At 35.3% G+C, this 26,868-nt stretch overlaps 1 protein-coding gene across 8 annotated transcripts; it reads left to right on the top strand.

The window, feature by feature from the left end:
- Positions 1–7,365: 7,365 nt before the first annotated feature.
- LOC138710430 (uncharacterized) lies at positions 7,366–15,983 on the top strand. Of its 8 annotated transcripts, none has more exons than XM_069841322.1 (4): positions 7,366–7,472; positions 8,923–9,173; positions 9,659–9,914; positions 14,362–15,983. In XM_069841322.1, the coding sequence occupies exons 2-4, from the start codon at positions 8,943–8,945 to the stop codon at positions 14,544–14,546; spliced, it is 672 nt and encodes a 223-aa protein (XP_069697423.1). In that variant the 5' UTR covers positions 7,366–7,472; positions 8,923–8,942; the 3' UTR covers positions 14,547–15,983. The 8 variants fall into 8 exon arrangements, 5 of the variants coding, with proteins under 5 accessions (XP_069697423.1, XP_069697420.1, XP_069697422.1 ...); XR_011335236.1 differs by having other exon boundaries at positions 7,408–7,566; positions 9,034–9,173; XM_069841321.1 differs by having other exon boundaries at positions 7,408–7,566.
- The last annotated feature ends 10,885 nt before the right edge of the window (positions 15,984–26,868 follow it).

The raw sequence follows: 26,868 nt of genomic DNA, 5'->3' as shown, positions 1-26,868 counted from the left end.
GCACTTATTGAAAATGTCACTGCAACAAGTTTGGAATACCGGTATTCCTTAAAATGTTCATGGATTTCAACTTTGAACACCTCTTGAAAATATGTGATCCTCTAGCAAGTTTTGGTTACCCTTTGAAAATTATTGGCCTCTAATATATAATAATTCTATTCCAATATAATAATTCAATTAAAATTCCAATAAATTCAGGAAGGACACTAATAATAATTAGTTATGTACGGTAATATCACTCTTAAGTACATGGGGCATCTCTCCCTCATACAGGTGGGGCATCTCTCCCTTTAGCATGACCATTACGCCTTATGTATTTAAGGGTAACCGTAATGGACAATTACGTTTTTTTTTTTTTTTTAGAATGGAGTACAATGCATGTACTTGTCAAATATATTGGATTAAGCGACATATACTTAGCCATTATCCAAATTACGAATTTTGAAAAATTATAAATATTATAACAAAGCCTACGAAAAACAGCACTTTCTTTTTCTATTCACTTTTCACACACAAAAAAAACTGTCACAAATATTGCACTGCTTGCCTTCGAGGGTCGTATACGAATTAAACACATGGTCCCAAGGTCGATTCCTTAGAGGTTTTGAGATAAGGAGCAAAGGAGGGTGGGGCGACTCTCCCCGTGGGGCATCTCTCCTGGAATTACCTTAGATAGATGGCATTGATAAGATATGAATCGGTGTTCATCCAACAATTCTTTTATCTCTTTGGTTAGTTTATTTAGACGGTGATGTTGCCATTATTCTCTATTTTTGCCACAATCGACGGGTTTGATGTTTTTCCTTTATAAGCCATTTTATTTTTGAGGGGAGAGTTTCGTGATAAGAATTTTTATGTACTCATCTTGATGAAACCGTTGCTGCTCAAATAGATGAAGTAATAGGATCAGTGAAAGTACGAACTGCTGCATCAGCATCGGTGATTGTTTTCAAGTTATTGGTGGGCTGCAAAACATCATCTAATTTTAGTTGAAAGTAGTTCCAGTTTATAGTACCTTCGATAAGTTGATTGGGAGCAGTGTGAAGCATAGGGCTCTCGTCAAATGAAATCAGAACAGGACAATGATCGGAGTCCAATTCATGTAATTCACGCATGTTTAAGGAGTTCTGAATATATTTGTGCAGAGCTATGTCTAATATATTGGGTAATATGTTAGGATGATAGTATGTGGGTTCAAGAGGTGCATCAATATTGATAGAGTTTTCCTCTGCAATAGTTTGTAAATGTCTTCCATTAAGTGTGGTTACACAACATCCCCATATTTCATGTTTACTATTTAAGTCTCCTAAAAGTATTGTTGGTGTAGTATCAGAAAAAAGAGTAGCAACATCTTGAGAATTCAAGTGTACTTTTTGTGGTTTTTATGTTGAAACTATAGTAAATTGTGGGAGATTATGTGAAGATATCTTAATAGCACAGTTCAGTTCCGGCAGAAGTATTGAGTGATGTATATCTTTCCTAATTATAATTGCCACACCACCAGTGGCTTCAGGAGCAACACAATCAGTTCTATAAATATTGTAACTGGGAACTGTAAACTTCTCTGGGTGAATAAGATGAGTCTCAGTAACACATGCTAAAGCTACATTGTATTGAGAGAGAAATTCGAAAAAGGCTCCTCACTTAGCTTTGATCTCATTTGCATTCCAGTTTAAAATCAGTTCAGAGAACGTTTTATTGGCATTAATGTTCATTATTGAGAAGGCCTGTGACAATTTGAAAGAGGAGAGTTTTAATCACCGGTAGGTATGGTTTCAAGGAAGTTATCACTAATTGAATTAAGTTTCCAATAACATCTGTAGCAGGAGAGGTATCTTGAATTGAAGGGTTCAGAAGCATAGTGGGTCAGGCACCATTTACTAAAACCGTAGAAAACAAGGGTTAAAATGAAGTTATTACCATAATTCAATGGAAACATATAGCAAGTAATATAAAGCACCGGTAGACACATTCAAACTAAATGATATGTCAGTCTTCATTAAACTATGGTATTCACTTAACTTTTACCTTTGCTTTCTCCATTTTTAATAAATGGCACTTGGCCCACTATGGCTCTGAACCCTTCAATTGAAGTATTGATGACATTGGTTTTAATGGGTCCTGAGTGTGGCCAAGAAGATGTAGATGGTGAGGCAGAAGGAGAATTTGCTATAAGATTAGGAAAGTTTTGCAAATTTAAGGTTGGTGGTGATGTTGAGAGGTTTTGCTGTGGAGGATTTGAATCAGACTTTTTCTTTAAGCCAAGATAATAACTACAACCCTTAAAATTTGCTGAGTGTGCTCCTCCACAGTTTATACATGTTAGTTCGGCTTCTCTAGGTTCACTCAGAAAAGTGGTGATTTTGAGGACACTTTACACAGTGTGGTGTAGATGGCAAAAGTTTTTAGTGTGACATCTTATACACTGAGGAATGTTTGGAGGTTTTTGGCGATATTCTACTGTAATGAGAGCATGCTGAATTTGTTTTATATCAAAAATCTTCTTACTCTGTTCATTGTTGTCCAATCCCACTGCGTAGATCAGCATAGGTTGTCTGTCTTTATAGAAAAGCCTGGTAACTTTAATAACAGCAGGTTGAGAAATTTAAGCTTCAAGATAACATCCTCATCTATTAGAGAATGAGGAACATTGCGTAAAACGACTTTCAGTCTCTTGGTATCTGGATTACGAAAAGTACGATAAGAGAGCTGTGATTCTTCTAAGAATTTTGTAGCCAAACGAAAATCACCAGCACTAGTAGTGTTAATTTTTAGGACTTCGTTCTGTTGATGTGTGGAATACTCATTGAAAACAATGGAATCTATGTCGCATATTATTTGTTGATAGTTATTTACTGCATCAAGAAATATTGGTGGTACTCTGATTTTGGGAGTAGGCCTAGTAGAGGCTGATGCTGGAGTCTCAGTCTCAATTTCATCAGCCATCTCCTCAAGAGGGGAAAACTTGTTGTGGACGGTATTTGATCGATTATATATTTAGATTTTATTTTAGAAGCTGAAATTGTTTGTTTTTTATTTGGTGTGAAAACCTTTCATCAGAATTAGAAGAATTGTTTTCAGTTATTTCTTCATATTGTCGTTTTGTGACTAATTTTGAAGGCTGTATCAAGGAGTGTGATGATAACTGAAGGGCCTTGATTTGGGAAGGACAATAATGTCACTTCGTCTTTCTGAAGTGATTGCATATTGAAGACTATGCAACAATGCCTTCTTTTATGTTATGATAGAAAACAAAACACTATCTGTTTTTCAGATAACCAAATTGTTCGTATTTAACCCTAGAATACCATATCTTTGGATGGCTTTCAACAGCTCTCAAGTCACAGGTATTCATTCACTACTTAGAGTAGTTCCTACTCCTCCGTAGCTGTGAGTTTCAAAGCAGTACACACGTTTCACGAGCTTCGTGGGGTGGTTAGTAACCCCAGGTGTACGGGATGTTTGTAAGTTTTTGTAGCCATTTCTTGTCATTGTTAGTGATGGCTGTAAGAGGTGATGATATAAACTCTGGTGTACATCAGTAGCGTAGCATGAAATTTTGAGCAGGGGAAGCTAACTCAAGTTGTCTTTCATGCAATATGAGAAAACGTATTACAAAAATACAGTCTTAAAATAAATAGTAGTCAATTTCAAGTCAGCAGTCGAAGATTGGTTGGAACATCGTAAGTAACACCAATAAGGCATGACCTCAAACGATATGTAGTAAAATATGATTTCACGGTTTACACATATCTCTTAACAAATAGACACGTATACGTATAACATTAGCTCATACTTTAGAGAAATCACAATATTAGTATCATTATGTAAGTATGCATCTGTCTTTTGGTTGTGTCCTTCATTGACAGCAAGGGAGTCGATCATTTGTTTTTTAAATCACACTTTTGTTCGTAAGTCAGTCTTGATAATACAATTGTCCTAAAAAAAATTCAAGTAAATTAGTGTCAGGAACTGTTATTTCGCTCATTATTTATTATATCAGCCACAATGCACACTAACACTTCAACTGAACACAACTGATGAAAAGGACTAACTCGGAAACTACTTATTTTAAATGTTAAAGCTAGCTTCTTGCGAGCCTTGTGACTAGGGTAGTTTAGTTAGAAAGGGATGGAAAATCTGCGGGGTGGAATACACAGAAGAAACCAGTCTGCTTGGAAGCTGGTGTGTGCAGGCTTCTTGTTTACTGTCGCATCACAAATCATCCTGAGCTGCTGCATCGCAATATTTAACGTGTAAATATAAGTTCTATTAAAATTAATAAATAATTTTCTCCATAAACTGCAGGTTTATTATGAAATTATTATTAACTGGGGAAGCTAAGCTTTTTAGCTTACATTGACGCTACGCCACTGGTGTACATACTGGGGCATGGACTGAAACAAGCTAGATATGCTTTATGTCCCTGCACTAAAGCCAGGAAAACAAAATTATCTTGTATGAAGTGCAGCAAATTGGCATGCTCAGAACATAGGAGAGAAATCTACGTTGAATATGCAAAATAATACCAAGATTATTTCCAAATTATGCAATATTGTTAGAAACATGTCTTTTCTAAAAATAGTGTATTCAATTTTTAAGCAAACTATATAGTAGCCTATATATCCCAACTATTTGTTATAGATTTTTAAAACTCGTGTGTGAAAAGTAATTGTTACCAATCTCTGTATTTTAAATATAAAAATAATCACATAATTTTATAATTGATCAGTTATTAGCAATTTTCAAGCACTGACATTTACATTATAGTAATTAAGTTCAAAAATTCTGTAATTTTGTAATTTTATAAAATTAATTTGTCTTTTCAACTTCAAATTTATTTTTTCATAATCCAAAAATCCTTGCATAACTTATTCATAAAGAATATAATAGAAAATAAACGCCAAAATAAGGAACAATAATATGTGGGGTGACTAGTAACCCCAGATATACAACCAAAGCTGTCAAAAAAGTGTATGCAGTGCAGGGTTAAGGTATTAAATATTATATTATTTGAGTAAAACAAATGTTCGTAATATTTCCACACTTTCTTCAGCTGTCATTAATACAAATAAAGTTTAAATTCACTTACGAATTTTGCTGGATGCAGATTTAGTGAATTGATTAGTAACAATCGGAACAACTGGATAATACCCACGGCAGAGCAATGTCGATAGTCGACTTTACTCGCTGGCCACTAGTCACCAGGCCGTACCGAGCCGTGCCAAACAAAACACACACCAACGTCGTGTTCTTATGTTGGCGAGATTGTGTATTTACTTAAATTTGGTGCTAAACGTAACGGCACTGTTCAAAGATACCGTGGGAATTCTCCAGTTTAGCGTAACAAATCAACATAATAAAATCTTTTTACATTTTTAGTACGGTACGTCTACATTTTCTTCATTCCAGTCTGTTTTTATTGTTACTTTGTTCGTCACAGTAACACTTGTATAGTATTTAATATATGAATATCAAGAGGATTGTTAGTTTCGACAAAAATAATATACCGGTAATTATAGAGCATGAACTGTAGGTACAGTAGAACCCTTATTATCCATGGTAATGAAGAGGGTGGGCTGAACGGTTAATCGAAAAAATCGGATAATCTGTACCATAAAAGATTTTTGTAAATTTAGTGAATAATGCTTACACTTTCGTAATTTCCTCTATGGCCCTGTATTGAACAAGCTAGATAGTGGATCAGAAATTCACTGATGTAAGTCTGGTTGTTAACAACGGGATTTTAGCGGACAAGAAAATTTCTTGTAATGGCTATCTGTGGAATGATAGGAATAGTGGAGGTCTCATATTATGGATTTACATACTTCATATACGCCATCCTTGATTTTTATTAAATTGTACACAGTTGTGACTCCCATCTCGTATTCTGAGATGAGTCGCAGTTTCTCGTTTCCCGAAACCACTCAGTTATTTGCGCTTTTTTATACTTAGCACAACACGATTTCTTTTGATACTCGTGGAAGACATTTTATATACAAGTTATACAGTATGACTCGAACAGTAGACTACCAGTACACCATACTGTGTAAGGGTAAAGTCTTGTAATAACCCTCTCTAGAAAAATACCTTGCTAATATAATGTACAGCAGCATATTCCATATATTTCTGTAGGAAAAAACGAGAGAAAGACAGTCGAATAATCGGTGTTCTACTGTACTTTATTTCTTCAACTGTAGCAGGCAGGCCTTTATATGAAACTTTATTGACGCAGTGCAATCCAGTTGTATTGATTTTATAAATCGTATTATGTACGTATTATTTTATTATAGTAACGATAAACATCCATTTCAAGTCACCGACGTAGCACGGTCGGTTAAGACGTTTGCCTGCCAATCCGGAATTGTGCTCGGGCGCGGGTTCGATTCACGCTTGGGCTGATTACCTGGTTGGGTTTTTTTCCGAGGTTTTCCCCAACCGTAAGGCGAATCCTCTGCCTCATCTCGCCAAATATAATCGCGCTATCGCCAATTCTATCGATGCTAAATAGCCTCGTAGTTGATACAGCGTCGTTAAATAACCAAGTAAAAGAAAACAATAATTTCATAGTTTATTATATTTTTATGTATTATTAACAGTCCGGATACTTATATTTATGATATTTGTAGCTAGAAACTTGATAGTCGGCTAGCTTGAGCTGTCACAGAAATGGCGTCGCGCGCAATGTTCTTTTTGACCTGTCCCATATGGTCTGTTCAGCTACTGGTGTAGGGGCTTGGATGCATCAGATGACTTGTCAATCAGTAGCGACAATGGTTCAGATTAATGGAGAGAAACTCCGCCTCCAGCGCAGCAGTAAGGTTTTTAGTACCCTCCCATAACGGAGTTTTGTCAATTAACCTATAGTATAATAAGCATAATAATAACTCTTTGCTTGGAGGTGAAGCCGCGCTTGCGGCCAGTCGCAGTCATGATGCTACCAAAACATTAACTCCCACTTAGCACATGTTCAATTAATTGTGGTGCTTCGAGAATAAAAAGAAAAGAGGGAGCATAAGCTTAAAACGGTGGAATCTAAAAGGTGTACTGGGACCCGTTTCACAATCCTTACAAATTACAAATAACAAGTAAAAGATTACAAATGCTTGTAAATTGTGTTTCACAATGCTATCTTATTAGTTTGTAAAGTTTGACGAACTTTACAAAATCAGCTAAAGAAAATTACAAATACGCATTATTGGTTACACAATATCGCCAACAACAGTTTACAAAAATCGCTAAGGAGTAGAGCTTAAAATCGCTGTATTTTTACTACTATCGATACATGTGCTTATATTTTATACTAAAATAGATTATTCTCAGCTTGCTGATTCATATTTCACCAACAGAAAATATAAAGTATTATTAAGGAAAATTAAAAGTATTTAGATTTTTATATATTGGCGACAATGGAGTTTCATGTGATGTGATTGGTCGAGTATATCAATACGTCTGTTACTTAAATGAACAAAGTTAGCACCAAATTTAGTCAAGTAAATAACAGATTTGGTCCACGTACAAATGTGCAATTGATAAAATAATTACGAAGTCTAACTGCAAAATCAGGTTCATTTTTCGTGTTGACTCATCAGTATTTTATTAATGTTGCATCCATAACCTCACAAATATTAGTGATCCCAGCAACAGCAGCATAAAAATTCTGTGCTATAGTAAATAACAGTTTGTGATCAAAACCCTGCCCCGATTTTAACTCTTTTAACAACATCAACTACCCTGTAGACACTTGCACACTGATATTTTAGAAATTCCGTGCTTATCTGCTAACGCAGGGAACTGACAGCTAGTATGCAACCAATGCCAAACAATACAGTTCTTGCTTTGAGGTTAAGGCACCACTTTTCCCTTTTGGATGTTTGATATGATGTCCCATATCTTGTAGGAGAGATTCCAGCGAAACGACTTCAGAATACCGCGTATGTAGTGTTATTGCATTATTGAATTATTTATTTTTGGTGCAGGGAACTTCTTTTTTAAGTGCGAGTATTTATTAAATACAGTCTTCTTATATAAATACTTACGCGGTATTCTGAAGTATAGCGCGGGACTCATTCGAAACCTTTCATTAAATTCATACAATGATACGAACGTGTTATTAAATTCTTAGCCGGAGAATTGTACGTATAAGTCGTTTGATTAGTCCTAAATTCAATATCTTCATCTGAATCATTAGAACTCCTTAATGACATCAAAACTGCGTTAGTTTAATTCTTAATATTATCCAGTTACTCAAAAATTAAATTAATAAGTATTTACTTATTGTATTTATTCATAATTTGTTGCAATATCAAACTTTACACATCTCAAAGGTATTGTAGAAAATGTGTTAATTTTACAAGTAAAGTTTACACGTTTGTAAAATTACCCTTCATTGTGAAACGGAATACTTGTAAAGTGAGCAAAATTTAATTTGTAAAGTTTTGATTTCCTTTGTAAAGTTCAACATTACAAACAAAGATTGTGAAACAGAAGTTTACAATTTACAAATTAACAATTTACAAATCACAAGTGTAAGATTACAAATGCTTGTAAACTCTGTTTCACTATGCAATCTTACTAGTTTGTGAAGTCTGACGAACTTTACAAAATCAGCTAAAGAAATTTACAACTAGAAATGCTTCGTAAGTTTAGCATTACTGCATTGTTGCCAATGACAGTTTACAAAAAATGCTAAGGAGCAGAGCTAAAGTCGATTTTACCATTATCGATAGACATGTTTATATTTTATCCCATAATTGATAATAAGATGCTTGCTGAACCATTTTTAAACAATATAAAATATGAAATATTGTTAAGAAATGTTTAAAAGTATCAAGATTTTGCTATATTGGCGACAATGGAGTTTCGTGTAATGTGATTGGTTGAGTATACCAGTGCGTTGATTGCGACTTAAAATGATCATAGGAAGAGACAAATTCAGCGAGATGGCACCTTTCCAGATTACTAATGAGAAGAAAATTGTCGTTTTAACAAAGATAAGGGAAGAAAAAGATATCTTATTCGGCGGTTTTTCAGATAAAATTACCAAATCGGTGAAAATAGAAAAGTGGAAAGAAATCCACAATCTTGCGCAGTCCATTGAATTGGTAAAAAATGAAAAGGATTGGACATACACCAGAGATGTCCTGTGGCCAAATATAAAAAGAAGCACGATGGTAAGTATTTGAATATTATATCTTATTGTAATTTATATAAATTCGTAGGCCTACGTAATTTTGTTCCGAAATATTTTGTACATATCTCTGAGTGTTTATTGTTTATACCTTAGTGTATTAGTGCAACTTGACAGATTCACAGAAGGATATTATATCACTTTAGAAGTGTTCAATTTTCCTTTATAGCATTCACTTCTTAGGACCATGTACTTAATATTTATATCACATTTTGACCCGAGTATAGTCTACAAGAACAGTAGCCTGAAAATGTTCAAATAATTGTAAAAAGTTGTAACTCTATTAATCATCATGTGTAGCCTACTTTATTTGCTATAATCATTTTAATAGAAATCTACCAATTATAAATTTGCACCCACATTTTGCTTTCAAAAAGAATATTAAAGATACACTTTCGATCTGCCATTAATTATATAAACATTCATCGGTTGCAATGTGAAATTTGGCCTTTTTGTATCTATTTTCAGGCAAAAATTGACAATTCCAAAAAAACAGGTGCGGCAGGGGGAATAAAATTTAAGCAAAATGACGTGAACACCATTGTTTTGGACATTATTGGCAATGACTCCAACGTAGTTCATGGCCTAGGAGTAGAAGCAACGTGGGAAGAAGTCATCCAAACTCAACAGAAAGAAGAAAATGAAAGCAATATATTTTCTTCTGCTGAAGACCGAACAGATAATCCACCATCAAATAAATCGAAAAGAACTACAGGTGCACAAGGTGAATTAATGTAAAAAATACTTTATTTATTTTAGGTGAAACTTAGATTTCTGTTACACACCACACACAGATGGAAAAACGTACTTAAATCATACTGGTATATAAGGACTATGCTTAATTTATGCCTCTTGTATTTATAAAGTTATTCTATCTCTCAGTTCCATTTGATCATGAAATAACGCAACAGAAATTAGACGTTAGTCCCATGTGTGGTGTGTAACCAAGATAAAAGATTCAATTTTATTTTAATCTTAAAAACAGAGTATTTTCATTCGTTTCTTCAACCTTTGCTATTCCATTTAATTCAATCAGTAATAAAAAGACTCTCTTTGTTTTTTTTTTTTTCATTTTTATAATAGTTTCAAGATTATATTCCTAGGCCTAGGAAATTTTCCTACTGTAAGTCTATAGGAGTTGGTCAAATCAGCATAAAATTAGGCAGTTTTTGAGAAAGCATAAAATAAAGGACGTTTTAAAGAGTACAGTTTGTTCCATAGAGTAAATTGTCAGTAAATGGTTGCATTGAATGGGTGCCTTTTGTGACTGTTTTATTGTTTTTCCAAACGAGTTGCTTCATAATTTAATAAAATCGTAAGTGCACAAGGTATATACCTACTAAAGAAACTACCGCCACTTCATCATGACTGTTTCAGGAGTAGAGTATGAGTTTTGGGGTGGAAGTTTGAAAGTCTCATTAAATATTCAGTCGCCCTCGATAGTGTAGTTGGTATAGCGCTGGCCTTCACTACTTGAGGTTGCGGGTTTGATGGCATTTAAGTGTGTTTAAATGCGACAGGCTCATTTCAGTAGATTTACTGGGCATGTAAAAGAACTCCTGCGGGACAAAATTTCGGCACACCGGTGATGCTGATATAACCTCTGCAGTTGCGAGCGTCGTTAAATAAGCCATAATTAAAATTAAATTAAATATACATTTAGGTCTAAATTACTATATTGTTGGCAACTGAATTAAGTAGGCCTATTTATGTACAATACCAGTATACCTGTCATAAAAAATTAAACCATAGTGCGACAGACAATGAAGTGCTATGACCAACTGGCAGGCTTAGCATCACATCCATATGTTTCAGCACATCTAACCAGAATGGAGGTATCATGTAGTTAGCACAATGATTCCCCTAGCAATTATAGCTTGCTCGCAGAAATGAATTTCTCTACCTATCATAGATTCTCAAATTCATCATGATGCTGGGTGGGCACCAGTCCCATACAACTAGCCGAAATTTCATGAGAAAATTCCTTCCTTGTTAGGGCTCGAACCAGCAAGCATTCCGTAACGTGAGTTCTAGGCATTATGCATTAGACCACGAAAGAACGGTGTTTAAAGAAGTTGAGATTTATTTATGACATTGAATTAGATGCAATCATTCAGTTCCTGTTTTCCTTTTGAAAATAATGTAATGTGTAACATTTTTATTACAGTACTGTACATAAAGCATATTATGGATATGTGTTTTTATGAGCAAAGTTTTAAAAATATATTAGTCGACCTGGTTGGCGAGTTGGTATAGCGCTGGCCTTCTATGCCAAAGGTTTCGGGTTCAATCCCGGACCAGGTCCATGGCATTTAAGTGTGCTTAAATGCGACAGGCTCATGTCAGTAGATTTACTGGCATGTAAAAGAACTCCTGTGGGACAAAATTCCAGCACATCCGGCGACGCTGATATAACCTCTGCAGTTGCGAGCGTCGTTAAATAAAACATAACATTTATTTTAAAAATATTCACAGTTTGTAATCCATTCATATTACTATAATTGCAAGAGTTGGGAATTATTATTCTACAACAGACTGTCCTCACCTGTGGAGTAACGGTTAGCGCGTCTGGCCGCGAAACCAGGTGGCCCGGGTTCGATTCCCGGTCGGGCAAGTTACCTGGTTGAGGTTTTTTCCGGGGTTTTCCCTCAACCCAATATGAGCAAATGCTGGGTAACTTTCGGTGCTAGACCCCGGACTCATTTCACCGGCATTATCACCTTCATCTCATTCAGATGCTAAATAACCTAAGATGTTGATAAAGCGTCGTAAAATAACCTACTAAAATAAAATAAAACAACAGACTCGTGCAGACATTGTTTTGCTGGGGAGTGCATTTATGTTTGGTAGTGTGAAGTCAAACAGGGTCTATGTTCTGTAATACAACTGAAGAAACCGGAAGAAACAAGGTCCACAATTGTTCTGAAGATGGGTGATACAAAGTCGAATCTAGTCAATTACAACTTAGTTTTTCATTTTAACACATGAAAGTAGTCATTATAACCATATTCCTAATTAAAAGTGTGTAAAGATTTTAGCATATTCTATACCAGTTCCTACTGGTCTACAGGATTTACATAACAAATAAATATAAAACAAATAAACACAACAGATTTCACAACTGTAACATTATGTCAACTTCAGCTGGTGCAGCAGTGGTCAAGAACTGGGTAGTGATGGTCGACTACAAGTACACTTAGCGGCAAAAAGAATGGGCTGACTCTTGGTTGATAGAAATGCTAAGTTCTATCGCGCGGTTCACTCGTGTAAACGTAACCCACTGCAAGGCATTGCTGTGGTGTCTCTTCATTGAAAGTCGTCCGTCTATAATGCAGTAAACCTTACGAGCAGTGTGTGGCCCAGTGATAAGAAGTCTGACATCCGTATCAGAGGTTGTGAGTTCGCCTCCCGGTACGGTAAAATTATATTTTTGTATATTAACTTTTACTTAATTTATTAGTTTAAATGTGAAATGGCATTTGTTAACAAACTTAGTTATGCCTGCCTTGTAAAAATATTATTGCCCATCACCTGTGGGCTATTAATAGGTGAGACCTGGCCTGTATAAACAAAAATACTTGTTTCACATTCTAAAAAACGGACGCATACAAACACAAATAAACAATCAAATTAACAATAAAACAATTTTTTAATATATTAACAAAAAAAAGGCCTGTGGTGGGGACTAGTATCTCGTCCACAAACCACCTGCGTCAACAACTGCCCTCATTCTGCGCGGCATGGAGTCCACAAGATTATAGAACAGATCTAAATTCTTGGCCATCTCCTCCCACGCATCTAGAACTCTGTCCCACAATTCCTCAGGTGTCCGAACGGGTGGTTGTTCTGCCCAATTAGAGCGTAGGATCCTTTTGATTGCAGTCCACAAATTTTGAATAGGATTCATATCTGGTGAATTTGGAGGCCAGTCGACTGGGTGGACATCACGCCTCCTCGTAAACCATCTTTGAATCCGGTTGGCAATGTGTATCAGATGATTATCATGCTGGAAGAAAAGTGTTTCTTCTGGATATCGTTTTCGGGTGGAAGGGATCATTACATTTGCCAAAATGTGTTTGTAGACTTCTGCCGTAAACCACCCGTGGATGCGTTCCAGAAGTCCTGCCCCATCATATGACATCCACCCCCAACACGCGACCCTCACGCAACCCGACTTGTTAATAGTTCGTCTCACAAAGCGTTCATCGTAATGGTGGCCATTCATACAGTAAACTAGGGCAGTACTATCGTTGCTATTGGAGACAGTTACCTTGTCGGAGAAAATGACATTTCTCCAATCGAAGTCCTGTCGGAGAGTAGCATACGCATAATTACCTATGCGAACCAGTGCAATGAGTTATTGTTTCTGTGCCATCCTCAAGCGTAATGACGAGACAGAACGTTGTATTAACAGATAGCAGTATTGCTTGAAAGAGAGAGGGAGGTTTATTATTTATTAGAGTTTGGGCATATTCTAAGAGATATCGCCACATAATTATAGCTTTGCGAGACACATATGATGGCAAATTTGTAATAAAACAAAAAAAGAAGATTGGGGGAGATTCGAACCTTGAGTTATTACTACCAACTTGATCAATAGACCAATGCCGTAGCGACTTAAGCTACTGTGACTGTTAATATCACTTCGGCATAATACATGGTTTTCCTGTCCATATTCGGTCCGGTTGATTTTGTATTTATCAATTTTATTACTATTTCACTCTTCAAGGGCCCTGATGTATCTAGAATCAACCCGCCATTCGGTTGTATTACATATTTTAGACTCTTAAACAAAATACTGCAAATTTAAATGATTTAATTATGTGTTACCTAGTGAACTACGGCTTTGACGAGATGAGCATGCGCAATGTTATGTCTCTGGAACTTAGAAATTGTCGGCTGGCCCATTCTTTTTGCCGCTAAGTGTACATTACAGTTTACAGCAGATTCTCTTTGGTCTCAAATGTGCTGTAGAATGATAGTTTCAAACGAAAAACCTGTGTGTGCTATTTGTAAAGCAGATTTGAGTTATAGTTAAATTACCTTTCGAATTAATGTAGTACCTAGTTATCAGAGAAAGAAAATTCTTTAAATGGCCAACTACCAGTACAGTCATCCTAGCTCTTAATAAGTTTAAGAAACAAATTCTTGATAAATTTTTTCTCTTGTAGGTAAAGATGCTGATGACGACGAATTAAGATCATTGAAGAAGAGGAAGCTTCTCCTCCAAATTGAACATTTGCAATTAATTAATGAAAAAACAAGACTCGAAATAGCAATTCTTGAAAATGGGTCATTCCAGTACTTCACAGACATTCCTTTGCAACATCAAGATATTTCTATCGAAAATGAATAAAAAATTAATAAAATTCACTAGGCAGCCATTCATTTGAGATATGTAGCAGCATCGTAAATGTCCGAGGACAGGTGTGACAAAAATATGCACTTGCAGTGAACATCTGTAATGAAAACAAGAAATCTCTGTGAACTTAATAAAACAAATATCTTGAGAATGTTTGTACTAAAAGTTATTTAATGTTATAAAATTTTTTCTGTAATAATTGCACATTTATACCTGGATCATAACATTTTAGAAATAATTATGCACAGGATGGGCATATAAAAATAATAAGTATGTAGAATGAAGATATCATGATATGTGATTAAAAAGTGTTTCGAGTTCACACAATGTCCCAACTGTCACATACATTTTTAAAAACATAGGTGTTCATTACATAATACTAGAGCATCATATATATATATATATATATATATATATATATATATATATATAGGAACCCTTACACGTTGCTATCTAATGTATCATGAAAACTGTAAGTTGATATTACATACACTTGCAGTATAGCCTATTTTGATTTTAAAGGCATATACGATAATGTACCTAGGTTGAAGTTACTATAAAAATACAGAGTTAGGCATACATAACAATATATTCAAATGGTATTGTAATTTCCTAATGCAAAGATTTTGTCATAACTGTAGAGCTAGGATTTATATGTAGTAAGAGTTAAACATGACGCTGAGTATGGTTGAGTCGATGTGATGCCGGTTAAGAAGGTTTCAAGCGTGGTTGACAAGACTCGAAATGCAAGAAAAGCCACAAGGACTAGACAATGCAGCTTTTAAACTCCCCCTGTTTTGTAAGTGGTGGTTAAGAGGATTAAAGACCCCTAGCGTTAACTAATGGAAGTACTGAATGACAAGAATGGCAAGTATAAGAAGTGGGGTGGGGTGGGGGCATGGCTTGGATGTTTATAAACTATACTGACTAAAAGTATTAGTTTTTACTACTTACGAATCCTAGCTCTAGTCATAAGTCATAAAAATGAGTTTTGAGATAAATGGAAATTAAACTTAGAACCCTTATTGCAAATAATTTTCTACACAAATAAAACACATCAAATGCTATTTTTCTTTTGATTTTTGCACACCCAATTGTATAATTTAACTTGTTTGTTCATCTGGGGAACAAAATTCCATCTGTACCAAAAAAAAAAAAAAAAAAAAAAACTTAAATCCCCCTTTACCCGAACACCACAAAAATTATTACTGGGACGCCATGAGCACTGGCAACAACATATTACATATCCCAAAACTTCACAGAAATCTTGTCTTAAAAGGCTGCTGTAGGAACTTAATGTCACAAAATGGTGACAACCATCATCAAAGAATATGATTTTAGGATCTGCAGTATCTATTGTAATATTATTTTAGAGATTGTGCAATACTTTTGTAAACACTGTAAAAATAAATACACTAAGTTAAAGTTTCATGAACTTAACATTGTCTTTCAATTTCAATTATTTTTTCTTCGATTAAAGAAGTTTAGAAGTTCCTGAAGCCGACTGTGTGCATTCACCATTTCACCACCTTTATGATCTTCATTTTCAAAGTGGTGATGTAAATCCTCTGGACTTCGGGAGATATTACAAGGCACTGCACAACATTTGGTGAAAAAACTGGATCCAATAAGGTAAAGTTTCATGAAATTGACATTGTCTTTTAATTTCACTGATCTCTTCTTCGATTAAAGAAGTTTAGAAGTTCCTGAAGCCGATTGTGTGCATTCACCATTTCACCACCTTCATGATGTTCATTTTCTTCTATTTCATTTTCTCCTTCAAGATAGCTTCCTTTTCATTTTCAAAGGATTGATGTAAATCCTCTGGACTTCGAGAGATATTACACAGCACTGCACAACATTTGCTGAAAAAATTGGATCCAATCTTAAGTGTTTCAAGCAAGGAAATTTTTCTTTTAGAATTCCCAAAGCATTTTCAATTAATCTTCTAGTGCTTTTGTGTCTACGGTTGAATTCTGCTTGTCCTTCCTCTTGTGGATTTCCATGAAAAGGGGGAATTAACCATTCTTTAATGGATATGCGCTATCTCCTAGAAGAACTGCTCGTGGAAATAGTCTCCATCCATTTTCCATTTTTCTGGCTGGGGTGCTCTTTCGTAAGACATGTGCGTCATGCACACTGCCTGGCCAATTGGAACTAACATAATAAAATAACAGACTTGGTCCACATACAAACATGCAGTTGATGGAATGATTGCCATGCCTATCCACATAATCTGCTTCATTTTGTATTGGTCCATCAATATGTATTAATATTCCATCCACAACTCCACAAACATTAGGGAATCCGGCAACAGCATAAAAATCCTGTGCCACAGTGAGTACAATTGGTGGCCAATCGATAACTTCCCTGAATTTTACTCTATTAATAGCATCAACTACTCTGTGAACACTTCTGCACACTGACGCCTTAGAAATCCCGTGCATATCTGCTTCAGCTGGAATTGGCAGCCACTACCCAACAAATGCAAAGCAATACACAACTGTTGCTTTGAGGTTAGGGCACCATTTTTCCCTGTTGGGTGTTGAATGTGATGTCTTATATCTTGTAGAAGAGCTTCCATTGCAACGGGACTCATTCAAAATCTTTCATTAAATTCGTATACTGATGGAAACGTGTTGTTAATTCTAGGACGAAAAATTTTACGCCTACATCTTCTTTGATTAGGCCTATATTCAAAATCATCATCTGAATTGCTAGAACTGCTGAATAACATCACAACAGCTTTAATTTAATTCTTAATAGTATCCAAATACTCCAAACTTAATTTAATAAATTTGTTATATCATGTATAGGTAATTGATGGAACTTACCTTGTTTTAATTTGGCTGCAAAAGATATCTGTCGGATACAGGGGGTAGAGCCATTAATACTTCCCATTGAAGCTTTAAGGACCCAACCTGGACAAATACTCAATGTCCCATCCCTACCTTCCCTTGGTGCAGTTGTTAGTAAGCATAATTTTACAAGCTGAACTAAAGGGAGAGGCTACTCATCAATTAGCACTGGTCAGCTTGATGAGTTAATGACTCAGTTTGGTATAATTTTCCTCTATTCAATACCTAATTCCCTCTTTACCCTTTCCTATCCAGTCCTCTGACAGAACTCTTACTTTCTTCGACTCCGATGGCATTAGAGCATTCAAGGCCTAGGGGTTCATTTCACTTTCCTTCCTCCTCTTTCTACTTTTCTGTTCCTAGTGCTGACCTGCTATGGCACTAAAATGTCCTCCAGTGGCTTAAGGAGGGAAAACTGGTGATCAACAAGATCTCCCAACTAGGTCCAATGGACCCGTCGACCAACAGCAGGTATGGTCCTCCAGACATTCTGGGGTTTGTGTGTGAATGAAGTAGCCACCAAAACGTTAAAATATGGTATGCACTTAAATCGGCTACAACTTGCCATTTTCATTCAAATATTGGAGTGCAAGAGGTCAAATGACTTTATTGTCAAACGCCTGGCATTAGAAAACAACTACTTTGTTTTAATTTACTTCTTTTAGCCAAGATAATTATTTTAATGTAACAAGTCTATTATCGGTACTTAAATGACCCAAGTTTGCGCCAAATTCAGTCAAATAAGTAAAGAGCGCGCTTCCATACAGGGGCAGTGGTATTTCCTTTAAGGTTGGTGCCCAGTTTAGGTGTGTGTATTAATTGAAAATTAGGGGCTAGAAAATATTGAGAATAGGGCGCATATTTACATGACATTTTTTTCGATTAATACACATACACTTCAACTGGGCTCTAACCTTGGAGAAATGCCACTCCCCCTGTACGAAAGCGCGCCCCTCGCTTTGAGGTTAGGGCACCACTTTTCCCTTTTGGATGTGATTTCCCATATCTTGTAGGAGAGATTCCAGTGAAATGGGATTCGAAACGACTTCAGAATACCGCGTAAGTAGTGTCGTTATTGCATTATTGAATTATTTATTTTTGGTGCAGGGAACTTCTTTCTTTAAGTGCGAGTATTTATTAAATACAGTCTTCGCATATAAATACTTTCGGGATATTCTGAAGTATAACGTGGGACTCATTCGAAACCTTTAATTAAATTCATACAATGATACGAACGTGTTGTCTTGGCCGAAAATTTACTTATACAAATTCCTCACTGACAATTATATCGTATAATACTAAAAAGAGCAGATTTGTCTGCGTTTGTCGAATGCGCATCATCATGCTTACGAAAAGGCACTTTTCAGTGTCAATAATTTATTTTGTGTGCCCAAGGTTGAAATTTTGAAGTAAGAGGGAAAGGAAGGAATCCGTGTTCTGAAATTTATGCTTTACTTTAATTCTTAATATTATCCAGTTACTAAAAAATTAATTTAATAAATATATCTTTATTGTATTTATTAAGAATTTGGTGCAATATCAAACTTTACACATCTCAGATATATTGTAAAAAATGTGCTAACTTTACAAGTAAAGTTTACACGTTTGTAAAATTACCCTTCATTTTGAAACAGAACACTTGTAAAGTGCGCAAAATTTAATGTGTAAAGATTTGATTTCCTTTGTAAAGTTCAACTTTACAAACAATGATTGTGAAACAGAAGTTTACAATTTACAAGCAAAGTTTACAATTTACAAAGATTGTAAACATTGTGAAACAGGCCCGTGTTGTTATATCGTCGTTTTTAATTCATAAATCAACCAATTTTAAGATGCCTACATATGCTGCGCATGACTGCACAAACAGATTTTCAAAGAAAATTATTAGAATAACTTTTCACAGTTATTAATATGCATGTGTGGAATATACTTATTATATAATGATTTAGCCTAGGTTAGATTCCAATTGTTCACGTATTAGATTAAGAGAAAGGTATAGTGTATTGATATTATTATATTAATTTCTAAGGCCTAATCACGATACAACGAAATCAAACTTAAGCTTTGCAGACATAAACATTTAGAGAGCCAAGCTGACCTAACAACCCAAGTTGGAAGTTTCAGTGTCACGTGCTATAGAAAAGCCAGCATTGGGTGTACCTAGGTTTCTCTTCAACCGAATGGAATAAAAATATATAGAATAAAGGTGAAACTTCGGTATTTTCCCACACTGCACAATTCCTCGGCCTTATATCACTTAAATAATCCTCTCAACTATCATACTAACCTAGTCACTATAGTCGCGTCGCTCTTAGTTTCTGCAGCCAATCATGTCGCAGGTCGACTACATTAAAACGTGTGCGTCTTGTCATTCGCTGCTGATGACGTTATGCACTTCCTAAGGCTCGATAAATATTGAATATAATTGTCCGCCATTTTGCTTCTGCCATTGGCGTTCGCAGAAAGCACATGAGGACGCTATTTGCCACACATCCTGTCATAGCTCCTATGAGAGTCAATCAATTGCGCTGTAACTTCTAGGATTCATAGATAAATGTCTAAGGAAAGCATAGAAAAGAATTCTAAATCAAAGTCTTTTTTGGAAAGAGCAAAAAATTATTAACTTCGAAGTGAGCCGTCCAAAATAGACATTAACATGATAAGCAACAAACTTTTTTATTTTCACGTTAGATAAGGAGTGAAAGTGAGAGAAATATGTAGAAAGAATGGAAATTACTTTTAAAAGTGGCTACTATTCAGAATCTTTACTCGTTTGCGAGTTACGGCACGTTAAAGAAATGATTTTTACTTTTTTCCTAGCAGACTGTCGTATGCAGAGTGACAACTTTTGTCTGTTAGAACTGGGGATTCTCATAGAAATTATCGCTCTGATTTCAAATTTGTTTTCAAAATATTTGCATTGCAACGATCGGTCTGTACCTGCTGTGGAAAAAAACGTACTCGATACCTGGGGTCTTTTTTGACCCCAGATAAATTTCCTTCAACAAACTTGAAAATAGGAAGCTGTAAGGATAATTATTTATTGGACAATTTAAGTATTTTGGTATTTATTCAAGAGTTTAGGGAAGTACATTGTTAGTCAAGTTGTTTCATTACTGTTGAACAATATTGGGACTTCAAGGTTGGCACTCTGTCATAGTTTGGGACTTCAGAGTTGGTAACTCTGCAATAACAGAGCGTCTGTATCATGGAAGTGTACTGTTGCAGCAAGAGATCACGAACAATAAAAGATACATTTTCTACAGTCCACGTGTGTTTCATTCATCAATCGAGTTACCAAGGCCCCAACATTGGTTCTCGCGTGGTGCCAGATTACAATTCCATTTCCTCACAAATATTTTTGCTTATAACTTTCGACTCAGTCATTTCCGGACCAAGGTTCCTTATCTCAAATTGATACGTGTGCCCTTCCCCATCATCCCTGAAAGTTAGGAACACCAGCCCGGAAACACCCTGTATATTTCGCTTTTGCTCAGTCCGTATTACCTTATAATTCTCTATTTAATCTTCTAGAAACGAATATTACGATTTACGGTATTTTAATTTAAATCCAAGGGAGTGAGACATTTTTAGAATTTTTAAAGTCTTAACCATAACTTCTTTACTTATTTATAAATCAATTTTTTACAAAAACAATAGCGAAATGTTTAAATTAGATAATAATGTCCCCGAAAAATAAATAAATAATAATAATAATAATAATAATAATAATAATAATAATAATAATAATAATCACTACATCGTATCGCACTCCTCGTACGAATCGCACGCAACGAATATTTTAAGTGCAGTGCGTTCACTGTAAAGGCGAGCCCCTACAGCCGGGGCTGCGCAGAAGTTTAGAGTAGGGACAAATTGAAGCTTGCGTCCGCCGCCATGCTTTGGGAGAAGCACCGGCTATCAGACGGCTGCACTATACAATGCTGAATGTTTAATATGTATGTTTGGTGTCTCTTATAAATAAATCTGAATGGATAAATGAAAAAAAAATCTTATTAACATTTAAAGCGACCTCGTTAAAGACATAATCAAGCTTAGTTACCTTTAGTTTGACATGAAACGAAAGAAAACTGTAACAATTTGATACCGTAACTAAAGATGTTGTATAGTTATTTGGCAACATATAGAGAGAACAGAAATACAAATGCATATTGTAGTAATAGTTCAGATGAAAAGAAAAATATTAGTACTATTAACTTTTATTAACAAAACACTGCCTGTGTAAGACGTTACATTAGGCCTACATTGTAAACACGTTTGCTTTGATGTGGACGAGAAATGAACAATTATTATTTATTCGCTTCCATATCACATAATATAGGCTTACACCTGTAAAATAATAAATAAATGAAAGCGCACTAATGTGCATTGATATGGTGGTTATCTACTGTTCCCTACTATACTCTTGTCAGGGATCGTACACCTGTAAAATAGAAACACGTACAGTACCTAATGTTTTAGTTAGAAATATAAGTAGGTCTACCGTGCAATAGCTTATTATCACAGCTGTAGTATGAAATAAACGCCACATGCATGAATTAGTCAATTAGTCATATAATAGAACTCAGGCCTAATGTACAGAACATCTTGCCTATTGATTTATTATTATTATTATTATTATTATTATTATTATTATTATTATTGACTCCGTTAAATATTGTCTTACAACATTTTTATGTAAAGTATTGTACTGGTAACCTTAAGCTGTGTGCTAACATCTGCTCTTTATGTAGTACTTTCTTTTATTTGGTTATTTAATGACGCTGTATCAACTACTAGACTATTTATCATCGATGGTATTGATGATAACGAGATGATATTTGGCGAGACGAGGCCAAGGATCCGCCATAGATTACCTGACATTCACCTTACGGTTGGGGATACAAGAAAAAACCCAACCAGGAAATCAGCGGGAATCGAACCCGCGACCGAGCGCGACTCCGGACCAACAGTCCTTAGCCCACTGAGCTACGTCAGTAGATCTTTATGTACTTTTATGGTCAGTTTAACAAGTTTAAAATATTATTCTCGGGAGGAATCTGGGATCCATTTTCTAAAACATGTTCCTATAACTTATAAGTGTAGAAAGATTGTATAAGTGTTCTACTTCTAGACAACATTGTTTTCACACGATTAAGAGTGGGTGGTAATATGCCATTGAACTGTTAACATCTGTATAATCGCTCTTTCACTTCAGCGGCATATTCTTATAATCTCAGATGATGATATGACAAGACTCCCATTATTCTTTCGTTAAAAAATAAAAGAGATTTTATTTACTGCTGGTAAGCTACGTACCATAAATTGAGTCTTTAGATTTATTACACCATATTTTTCTTAATGATTTAATAACTAAGCCAACAATGAATACAATCACATTTTGACAATATTGTGTCATTGAGAATGATGTAAGAATGAGGGAATTGCAATCCATATCTGCAGTATAAGAGTCATATCGCCTCTGATTCTCAAAACACTGAGGATTATTATTACAGTGCGTTAGGTGTTTGGAAAATACCATTGGGTATATAGACATTTTTAGCGGACATCCCTCTCTTTGTAATATAATTTAAATAAATTATTTACTTATTTTCTAACGTAATATAAAAAACATAAGTAAAAATATTTCATGTATTCGGTCATAAGAAATAGAAATAGACTAATAAGTCTACTTATGAGCAATATAAGGCGTTTATATTTAAAACAATGTTTAGTTACAATATTTAGATTTACTTCTGTTATTTTATATTATACGTTAGAAAATACGTAAATAAGTGTAGTTATATTACAGTGAAGGAGGAAATCCACTAAGAAAACGCCTATATACGCAATGGTATTTTCTAAACTCCGAATGCTTTATAGAAAGAATCATTCGTGCTCCCCAAACATGGCGTCGCGCAAACCTGCGCGAGAGGTTTCAAATTTGTACACGACACCAGCGCCAATTGTGTGTCTAGATATATAACTACAACGTCTTTGTGTAAAGGTAAGCGTTCACTACATCCTATCACATCACACTCATCGGACGAATCGCACGGATCGGAAAAAGACTAGGCTATATTTGCTGTAATTGTTATGTAACCGCGTTCACTACATCGTATCGGACGCATCGCGCCTCGGCAAATCCGTCCACATTTCTCGGATGGGCAACTTTTCCGATGCGTGCGAGCATGGCCTTCTTTAATAAATCAATTTTAATTGGTCAACTGTTACTATTATGTTGTGCCATGTCCAGTGTCACGCCAAAATGGCAGACGGAAAACGTCTTTCGCTTGTAGAAAATTGCGAAGAATTATATAATTTGAAGCATTCCCATTACAGTAATCAAGTCGTTTCTTACATATATATTATGTAACCAATATCTCTTTCGTTTCTTCCTCTTCAATTAAGACGCATGAAGCAATTACAGATTCTTATTCGCTAACAGACGTAATTAATAGACCTAACCTCAACTCCTCTGTTTTCAGCAATGTCAATATCGTACGACGTCATGTTTTAAACAGTTGATAGGGGAATCCGATGGGGCGAGGAGGTGGAGCCGTTACAGTGATCACACTGCACTTAAAATATCCGTTGCGTGCGATTCGTACGAGGAATGGGCGAAGTTGTTCTTTTCCCGGAACAGTTCCGACGGTTCCGGTTCCGAAAAAATACTATGTTCCAAATAACAGTTCCGAAATAACAGTCACCAGTGGTGATGAGTCGGAGTCGTTGAGTCGTTCAAACGAACGGTACAGTACCCTCCCTCTTCACCATGCAGCTCACACTGGAGCACTCATAGCACTGCCATCGTGATCTAATACAGGCCGTAAGGCAGACCACGTGACTCGCTTAACAGTTGATCGCGAAAGGCGGTCTTTCAACCATATGAATTAGTTGCAGTGCATGAAGAATAACATATATTTCTCTGAAATGCAGTGTAATTGCGTCAGTAAAATTTTAAACAGTGATTGTGAGACACTTGAGACACAATTTACTTGCAATTTAAGGTATAATATTATTTTTGGTGTGAAAATTACGTTGTTGCAGGCAAAGTTCATATGTGTAATACCTGCCTTTATTTCGATTAAATATTGCGCCCTTATGTGGTTAAGTGAAAATTTGGTCTTATAAACAGTAGGCTAAATATGTGTAATAATATATACGTGAAAGTGAAACATTGACTGGCATGTAAAGTAAGTTGTGATTAGGCCTAAGTGCAGCGTTACCGATGTTACTCTTGTCTAATCCATTATTGTTAGTTTACCGTATTTGTCTTATTAAATTTAAATTATTGCGCCCTTTTTATTTTGTGAATAACCTACATTATACGAGTAAATAATACGACGTTTGATAATATACAAATTTGAACTAAAAACGAGATACATATAGTATATTACGAAAAATTATACCCTATAGTTTTCATTACTGTTACAGTATCTAGAATTGTAAAGCACTCATGCTTCATTACGAAATTCTTGCACATTCATTTATGCACGTTTCAACAATTTTCAGTTGCATCGCACGCATATTTTAATGTGTTGAAGTTATAGGTTATGTTTATTCTATCAGTACTTGCCTTATTTCCATATTCGCAATTATGCATTATAATTAAGCATAACGCTGCGTATAACTTATAAATGCAATTTGTCTACACTTCAATTGTATTTATTCGTTTCAGACGGTACTCCAGTCTGAAGTCTGATTAGTTTAATATGTTACTAGGGCTAAACTAGCGCTGAGGTAGTTCCCTTCGTATTCATACATCTTGCATATACAAATTAGTTCGGTTCCTTCAGGATTTTAATATGCCTTGCTTATAGGATCAAATGCATCTCCACAAAAAATAAATTCAACTGTTTTCATTTCAGAAATTACCGGAACTATACCTCAGCTCTACTAAGTAATATAACGTATGTACATTTCATAGGGGGGACTGTGGTGAATTTTCTACCTATAAGTAAGGACGGTAACCGTGTTCTGAAGTTTATCCTAAAACTATGTTCTTCTTTAGTAAATCTCAAAACAGTTTTCGTTCTCAACTTAAGCCTAAAATGTTGACGCAGATAGGTTATGTTAACATGATAAATTCTCTTCACATAAAAATAACAGTAATTCCATCTTTCCAACAGGGGGACAATAAATACTTAAAGTAATGCTAAACTCGAAAAACTTATTGATGCAACTTAATTTCATATTCTATACCACTAACACCAAAAAAAAGTGTCCTATTGTTCATACTGATTCAAGATGAATAGTTTCTTAGTGTTTGTCCATTCCACTTTTTTTATTGTCCTTCCCATTTCTATTTCTCTCATTTTTAGTAGGTACTTCACATGTAGTATATGTTTTATTTTAATACATATAATGACCATGAAGATATTTGGATATGTCTTACAAAATTCTTGCTGAAGACCATTGTGGTAATATTCTGCCGCATCTGTAGTTTGTACATTTCGAAATTTTCGTGCTTCAGCCCAGAATTCAGGCGGGGGGAGGGGGGTTGATGTGCCAATGTAGTTTTCCAGAATATAATAATATTCAAAACATTCTCTAATAGGAGGGGCCTCTGATATTAGCTCTGCAAAAAATCTGATATCGGTACTTCTGTTGCTGGTAAATAAGAAAGAACGAAATATAAAAATTTTTAACCACTTTCGAATTTCAGGTGCTTTGTGTCTCAGCTGCTGGTTTGATATGCTGTTTGTTTCCTTTAATTTTCCAGAGCAAAAACTGTCCTAAGCGAAATTTACACTCTGTAATTTTAACACTGGGAACATTTATTTTGGCAGCATTGTGTGATGCTATTTCATAATATAACAAGAGCTTTGAAATGATTAACTACTAACTACTTACCTGGGTGAAGCTGTTCCTGTGATTTCTGAAGTGAAAACCGTTCAATTTATAAGGAATTTTTTTGTGGAGATGCAGTTGATTGTATATGCAAGGTGTAAAAGTGCCTAAACTAACTGACCCCAGTGCTGTCATGGAGGCCACATGAGGCCATATATCGTATGGAACCTACAATTTTTTTAAATTAATCGTATGGGGAAATGAAAATTTTGTCTGTAAGGAGCCATACGGCATATGGGTGCCTAAGTTTTGTACGTGGAGATCTATACAGATCTTAGATCATCTCTTCCTGTTCCTACTGTACCTACCGCCTATTTTGTTTGATGTTCATAAACAAAAATTATCCACCTCTTCAGCACTGGAATCCAGAATTATATAAAATAATGGTTGAAAAACAAGAAGTGCTGCAAATATACACTCCAAGATTCATCGAGACAAGTGTGCATCTATGGTGGTGCTACATGGTGTATTCTTTAAATCAAACTTGTACAATTAAATTGTAAAGCAAAACAATTTCTTTACTTCTTCTTTAATATTAAAAAAAATAATTAAATGACAATTGGAGAAATATAAAGAGGAGAGTAAAATATATTTCAAGGGAGAAA

Source organism: Periplaneta americana, chromosome 12 (assembly GCF_040183065.1).
Source record: "Periplaneta americana isolate PAMFEO1 chromosome 12, P.americana_PAMFEO1_priV1, whole genome shotgun sequence".
NCBI lineage: Eukaryota > Metazoa > Arthropoda > Insecta > Blattodea > Blattidae > Periplaneta > Periplaneta americana.
The sequence above is the reverse complement of the archived record's forward strand: the minus strand, read 5'-3'. Positions and strand labels throughout refer to the sequence as shown.

Excerpts from the sequence above, each read along its gene's own strand:
- LOC138710430 (XM_069841319.1), top strand. The coding sequence starts at position 8,913 with ATGATCATAGGAAGAGACAAATTCAGCGAGATGGCACCTTTCCAGATT. Across the intron at positions 9,174-9,658 it reads ATATAAAAAGAAGCACGATG|GCAAAAATTGACAATTCCAA; the intron begins GTAAGTATTTGA and ends ATCTATTTTCAG. Across the intron at positions 9,915-14,361 it reads AAGAACTACAGGTGCACAAG|GTAAAGATGCTGATGACGAC; the intron begins GTGAATTAATGT and ends TTTCTCTTGTAG.